Here is a 7,241-nt window from a genome sequence, read left to right as displayed (position 1 = left end):
TCATGTGAAACACATTCAAGTGGGTAGTGATCGAACAGATCGGCTAAACTTTGAGCAACTATATCTACCTGTAGATAACTTTTCCAATAAATGCAAGATAATTTACAGGTCCTAATTTAAAGATGAACATGAAGATTGAAGGTTGGTTTTATTATATAAATAGAAGTTAAAAAACGGGATGGGTAAATTAATCATGTGCTTTTAAAAAGTCATTTCAATATTTTTTTCAAATATGAATGCACGGGGAGTTTGAGTTAAGTTTGCACATGGGGCAAGAATGTGTTTGTTAAAATATGAATTCATCTCAATTTGTAAATTTTAAGTTAATAATAAATCATAATTATTTTAAAGTAAATTTTTAATTTTAATTTGAATTTTAAATATTATATTTTTCAAAGTGTTAATGATTTTTTTAACTGTTTTTTATTTCAGATGTTTTTTTCAATTTTTTTCATTAAATATACTATAAACGTAATTATATAATTGTGTTAAGAGGAGATTTCCAACCTAGTATGCAAAGATGTTGTAATGTCTTGTTTTATAAATATTTTGATTGGATCAAAATAAATAAAATAAAAATAACCTTATGTTAAAATAAAAAATGTACTTTTTTATTTTTTCTACCAAGTGCATGTTGAGATGTAAATATCTTAAAAAGAAAAAATATTTGATCATTTTCTATGATTGGTAGTAAAGATAATAAGGTAGAATTTGATCCTTCTGGGGTTTGGTAAATCCGGAGTTAAGATGGATCTAGATTGGTTTAATCGCCCTTTAAATAGCTTATATTCCACATGAATAGATTAATTTTATTAATTCCCCTTTTAAATAGCCTATATTCCACATGAATACATTATTTTTATTAATTCCTCTTTTAAATAGGCCATATTCCACACGGATACATTATTTTTATTAATTCCCTCTTTAAATAGGTTATATTCAACATGAATACATTATTTTTATTAATCCCTCTTTAAATAAGCTATATTCCACATGAATATATTAATTTTATTAATTCCCCTTTAAATAAGTTACATTCCATATAAATAGGTTATTTTTATTTTATTTTATTTTGACGGAACCAAGCTTAATTCCCAGGGGCTAAGTCTAACCCTGAAAGCCAATTGACTTAACTCTCGAGGCTAATAAAATATTGTATTATATTATATAATTAACATTATTAATAAAATATTTATTTAATATAATAATATTATTATTTAAAATAAAATAATATATTTTAAAAATATATTATAAATATTAATTAAAACTACAATTATTATATTACATTCATATACTTAATATGAAATTTATATTATATAATTATAGGTGAAATGGTATTATTGTGCAATACTTTGCGAGGAAAAACTCATCTTCTTACAACATTTTATAGTTTGAAATGGTGTTATTGCGAGAAAAAAAACATCTTTTTACAACATTGATTGTATTATAGGACAAATCTACAATACTTTGTTAGAGAATATTATAGATTTGTCTTATAATACAAGATGATAAATTATATATATATATATATATATATTATTTTTTATTTTTTTATTAAAACTATTTTAAGTTATTATATTTTAGTTGTAGTTATTATGAGTAATAAATAAATCCATTATTTATTTGAATCATTTTTTTTAATTTATACTAAACTTGTTATAGTAAATTTATTAATTTTTTTATTATATATTTTTATTAATATAATTAATCTAACATTAACTTATTATTACATTATTATATACTAAATTGAAGATATTTCTTATTTTCCATTTTTACATAAAAAAAATATTAACCATCATATTATTTGAATTACATAATCTATTTTTTTAGTTAACTTGCCACAACAACCTCAACTTAAAGATGTAGTCTTTTATTAAAATTGTTAATTTAAAATAACACATTGTTGGACTATGTATATTAACTTAGGGATATTTAGAACACTCACTTAGGTCTCACATAATATGAACATGAGTGTTTGTAATTCAATGGGAAGGAGATCATTTCTTATAAAAGTTGGGAAATACAATAATTTAAAAAAATAAAAAATCGATAACAATGAAATTATGCAAATCATAAAATTGCAACAATTTTTATACATGTTAGAACTCTATAGTGGGAATGTAGTCATTATTCCTCATATCAAGGATAGGAATTCACACTATCCAAGACATTATAAATATGGATAATAACAAACACATTATGGAAACTCCAAAACATTGAATAGACACATATGTTGTCCACCATTACAATAGACATAATGAGCCTTGCTAACCCTTAATTTGTGAATAAGAAAATATACTCTACTAATTATGGATGTTTTATAAACTTTCACTTTCTTTTTAATTCTTGAGTGGGTCAGGTCTCATCAAGTAGATACAAATAAAACATAGTGGAGCTAAGTCCTCACTCTGCCATTATTGACCTTAGTAACCATTGTTAGTAGCCACTTCAATTATCATGTGGAATAGTGTGAACCATTCTTTGTAGGTACTGCACTTCAGCATGTGCAACACTATGAACAAAATTTCCTTTGATAGAAATCTTGACTTATTTAAATTATCTTTGGGCCTTGCAAAATTGTTACTAACTAGATTACATTATCATTACAACAAAAAACTACCACTCTTAAGCTACATGATATTTTTTCCAATTTATTTTTATACTAAAATACACGAACAAATTTAAGATTAATGATGAAATAAATATCACTATCGTACCATTCCTCAAATTCCTTCAACTGCTTCTAAACTCCACTAACCACTAATTGATCTTAATGATTTGGTAAACCATAGGTAACTAAGAATATGATCTAGACCAGGTGTTGAGGTGGACCAGGTAGACCATCTATGCACTTCCATGTGGCACTCATCACATGGTTGACATGTGCAAATAAATTTTCCCCACCTTGGTCAATTAGCCAAGCAAATGAATTAATGGGTCGCATGTTGAGGATTGTGTTGGGGAGAGGTGTTGAATATTGTGTGATAGAAAATCTCTACAATGTTGCTACTAAGAACCTCATAATATAATGCATGTCATTGTAATTAATGGTTTTTTTGGCCTTTTTGGTGGGTTAGTCTAATCCCCAACCAAATTATTGAGATTTTCTATTATTTTTATGGGGGATTTTAGTCTAAATTAGGTTATTGAAATTGTATATTTTATCAGTTTAGATCCATATTATCTCTAAAGTGCAGAGAGGGATCAAATCTCTTGACATGCAAATATCTTTTAGAGTGAAAATATATTTGATCCCTCTTGTCGTTTGGTAGATACGGAATAAAGATGGATCTAGGATGGTCAATAATTTTCAGATCTACATGTAGATCAACTTTACAAATGAATTCTGGCATGAAGAACACAATATTTGATGAGTAGAAAGCTAGTTCTTTGAGAAGATGGGATCAAAGAGCTAAAAAAAATATAAGAAAAATAAATTCAATGCATAACACAATATTCGAAGAATGAATAGCAAGTGGCTTGAGAAGATTGTATCAAAGACAAAAATATGCATAAGAAGAAATTCAGACTACACATTTTCAAGCAAAATGAGAATCTTAGAGTCTAGATTTTCAAGTTGAGGGGGAACTCCAAGTGTCACAGCAACTCCAAGAGGTGGATCTTCTGCATTGCAAAACTAGAGATTTGAGCAAAACTCCTATGGATGTATGGGTGACCCCTCTAGAGATTTGAACACGTATCGGTGACACCTCTAGATAAGAAGAAATTCAGACTACACATTTTCAAGCAAAATGAGAATCTTAGAGTCTAGATTTTCAAGTTGAGGGGGGAACTCCAAGTGTCACAGCAACTCGAAGAGGTGGATCTTCTGCATTGAAAAACTAGAGATTTGAGCAAAACTCCTATGGATGTATGGGTGACCCCTCTAGAGATTTGAACACGTATCGGTGACACCTCTAGAGATTTTAGCAAAACTCCTATGGATGTATGGATGACACCTCTAGAGAAATTGATTCCAAACTCCAAAACTCCTATGGATGTATGGGTGACTCCTATGGATGTATGGGTGACACCTCTAGAGAAATTGATTCCAAACTCCAAAACTCCTATGGATGTATGGGTGAGATCTCTAGCGATCTCCAAAACTCCTATGGATGTATGGGTGACATATCAAGAGATTTGAACATGGGTGGGACTACTTGCAAATCAATTCCAAACTCCAAAACTCTAGAGGCAAAGTTGGTGATGGGACTTGCTTTCTTATTCCTTGTATCCTCCTACACTACGGGTGAATGGGCGACACCTCAAAGATTTGAACACGGGTGGAATTACTTGCAAATCCATTCCAAACTCAAGAACTCCAAAGGCTAGAGTTGGTGATGGGACTTTCTTTCTTATTGCTTGTCTCCTCCTACACTACGGGTGAATGGGTGACACCTCCAAACAGGGGTGGGACTACCTGCAAATCGATTCTAAACACCAAAAATCCAGAGGACCCAATTAGTGATGGGACTAGCTTTCTTATTACTTGTGTCCCCGTACACTACTAGCATATGAATGACGCCTCCAGATTTAAACACTGATAAAATTTAAACACTACTTGCAAATCAATTCCAAACACCAACACTCCAATGACCAAAATTAATAATAAAACTTACTTTCTTATACAATTTCCTCACCAAACCATCCATCTATTTCTCCAGTAATGCTCCATTTGAAAAATGTAAAATGGGAAAAAAAAATAGTCATCTCGTAATGAATTTCCCCGAACAAATATTTAAAATAAACGTAACGTGCAGAGCCGGGATTCGTAAATATCTCGATATTCATATAATGCTATAGCATGAATCACACATCTGAAAAAAAAATAAACAATCCTGTCTCTGGGTACTTCATCTTTATACTAAATGCGACTCAAATCCAAAGTAAACGCATAATAATTTTATTTATCCATTCACTCACAAAGTTGATTGTGGTCAACCATCTGCATTAACCTGTACTGGACCATCGATACTAAGGGCTATAGATCGCAGTGAATAGTGGGAATATACCGTGAGATTGTATATCAAATTGTGTAGTAATTTGCTGTTAAAAAATCCCAGAGATTTTCATGGATATGATGATAACGATGGATGTTGTTGAGGCTTACTATTGTGCGCTTCGGCTGCTGTAAATGGAAATTTCGCATTTGCATTAATCCTGCACAGCACAACAGAAGAAGATAACAGTTTTTGAATACTGAGTTTCAAAGGTGTACGGACCAAAATGGCAAAGAGGAAGGAATTACGGTACCTCTCCTTTCTCTTTTCCAGAAAACGTTGCAGAGAATGCTTCCTCGTTATTGGAAGATCTGATCAAGACGTCATTACCAAATGAAAATAGTAATATTTGTACGAGGAACCAGTAATATTTGTACCAAGGAATTTGTATGTCAGTTTAACTGGTTAAATTAATAGGTATTATTATTAACTAGTTTTATGCGGGTAGATATCGTGTTGGGTTGGATTGTTTTACGTTAAACACATTAATTTGAGCACATATTTAATCTATGTGTGATAGATGAAATTGATATACTAATTCATGTGCACAAATTTAACATAAATACTATATACCACCATAGGAAAACCTCCTTAAATTTATCTCTTTTAAAAGACGTAGATGATATAATTTGCCCATAAGTAGTCGTACCTATGAGAACCTTGCTGCTGGTAGGTTGGTGCTGGATCCCTGTTCCATCCGACAACTTCGTGACAGGAACAGAGGTTTTCAGCTCAGTCGGCGATCCATATGAGCCGTTACTGAGTGGATAACTGGAATAGTTTCCACTGCTGGCAATTAACATTATGGCTTCTGCCTGTATAACCAAACAGATGTCATCATAATAAAATATATGTCCGGCCAATATCTACAGTCCTCTAGCCCAAAACTGTGTGAATCCTTAGACATACCTTATCTGCTGGAATATCGTCATAGACGTTCACCGCTCCACCGTAGAAAATTGTCAATTGCGCACCGGATTTATTGATCGGAATCGTGGACGCGGTGGAACTGGATTTTAAAATAATTTATATTAACGTGGGTATGGATTTGTTTGAAGTACTGATTTAACATGAGTTTTAGAGAGATAAAATTTTTGATGTGCTCAAAATAAAATATGTAATACTGAAATTATTTCTAAATTATAATGTAATTATATGGAAAATTAACCAAACAGGCGGAACATATTTATTTTTGTTTTTTATTATAATTAATATTGTTTTTATATTTAGAAAATATGAATGTATCAGATTCTAGATTAAGCATGGCCTAAATTTGTAATACATATTCATATTACCCTATTAAATAAGTCTCTCAACTCAATAAATCTCACAAACTTACACCAGAATTAACTTTAAAAAAACACACAACTAATAATTCTACCAAATACAATTCCACACCTGAAACTCGCCAGAAAGCCAGAACAACCATCCTGATCATCATCTGACGAAGTCATGCTGTCCTCGGTTCCCTGCATGACTGCGACTGGGCATCCAAAACCAGACTGCCTGGGGAATAAATTAATGCAATTAAAACTTCTCCCAACAGAGGGGAGATCCAACAGAGGTATAAACTCTGCAACTGGCCGCTTAGCACTTGCATTGACAGTCCGAAGCCAAGATGGTAAACCCTTTTCCTCATTGCATTTCTCTTCAAACGCCAACGCCATTATTAGTTCGGATGTGAAGCCCCGCTCCTTAGAAAGCTAGTTTCTCAACGAACCACCAAAGCTCACACGATTCTATTTAATAAATCATTGTTGTTATACTTCCTTTCTGCCGCCGTTGCAGCAACAACTACATTCCTTCCTCATTAACTCACCCATCACTACTGTGACAACGCCTTCTACCATCAATTTTATCCAAGACCTGGCTGCTCGTCTTCCTCGAAGTCACACGAAGCTTCCCGGAAAGGCGAAGAAAACTTGTGTAATATTTGCAGCTGTGGCGCAGATCTTTATTATTCGAACATGTGATCAATAATACAAATGGCGCGCGCCATTTACTCAAAGCCGTAGACGCTTTGCTTCCTCTGGGTTAGCCGCCTCGGCGGGCTAATCAAGTGCTAAATCCGACACGATTTATTTGTCTGAGTGTGATTGTTAGAAAAAGTAAGAATCCCCGAAATACATACTCATAGATTTAAAAATATGATTTACAATTTGGGAGTTAATTTAACATTAATTTAGTGTATGGGGGAGGTTAACTGGTTAAATCTTCGACGTTACGGGTTGAAATTTTTTC

General features: G+C 32.2%; 1 protein-coding gene across 1 annotated transcript; it reads right to left on the bottom strand.

The window, feature by feature from the left end:
* Positions 1–4,692: 4,692 nt before the first annotated feature.
* LOC149176807 (protein TIFY 3-like) lies at positions 4,693–6,854 on the bottom strand. The gene is made up of 5 exons (XM_089423198.1): positions 6,399–6,854; positions 5,910–6,009; positions 5,650–5,815; positions 5,254–5,311; positions 4,693–5,160 (listed from the first exon to the last, which is right to left on the bottom strand). The coding sequence occupies exons 1-5, from the start codon at positions 6,665–6,667 to the stop codon at positions 5,070–5,072; spliced, it is 684 nt and encodes a 227-aa protein (XP_089279324.1). The 5' UTR covers positions 6,668–6,854; the 3' UTR covers positions 4,693–5,069.
* Between the last annotated feature and the right edge of the window lie 387 nt (positions 6,855–7,241).

The sequence above is a fragment of the Pinus tabuliformis genome, chromosome 4_1 (genome assembly GCF_031772625.1).
Source record: "Pinus tabuliformis cultivar Carrire ecotype Pingquan chromosome 4_1, CPIR1, whole genome shotgun sequence".
Lineage (NCBI taxonomy): Eukaryota > Viridiplantae > Streptophyta > Pinopsida > Pinales > Pinaceae > Pinus > Pinus tabuliformis.
Note: the sequence above shows the minus strand (reverse complement) of the source record. Positions and strands in the feature narration are given on the sequence as shown.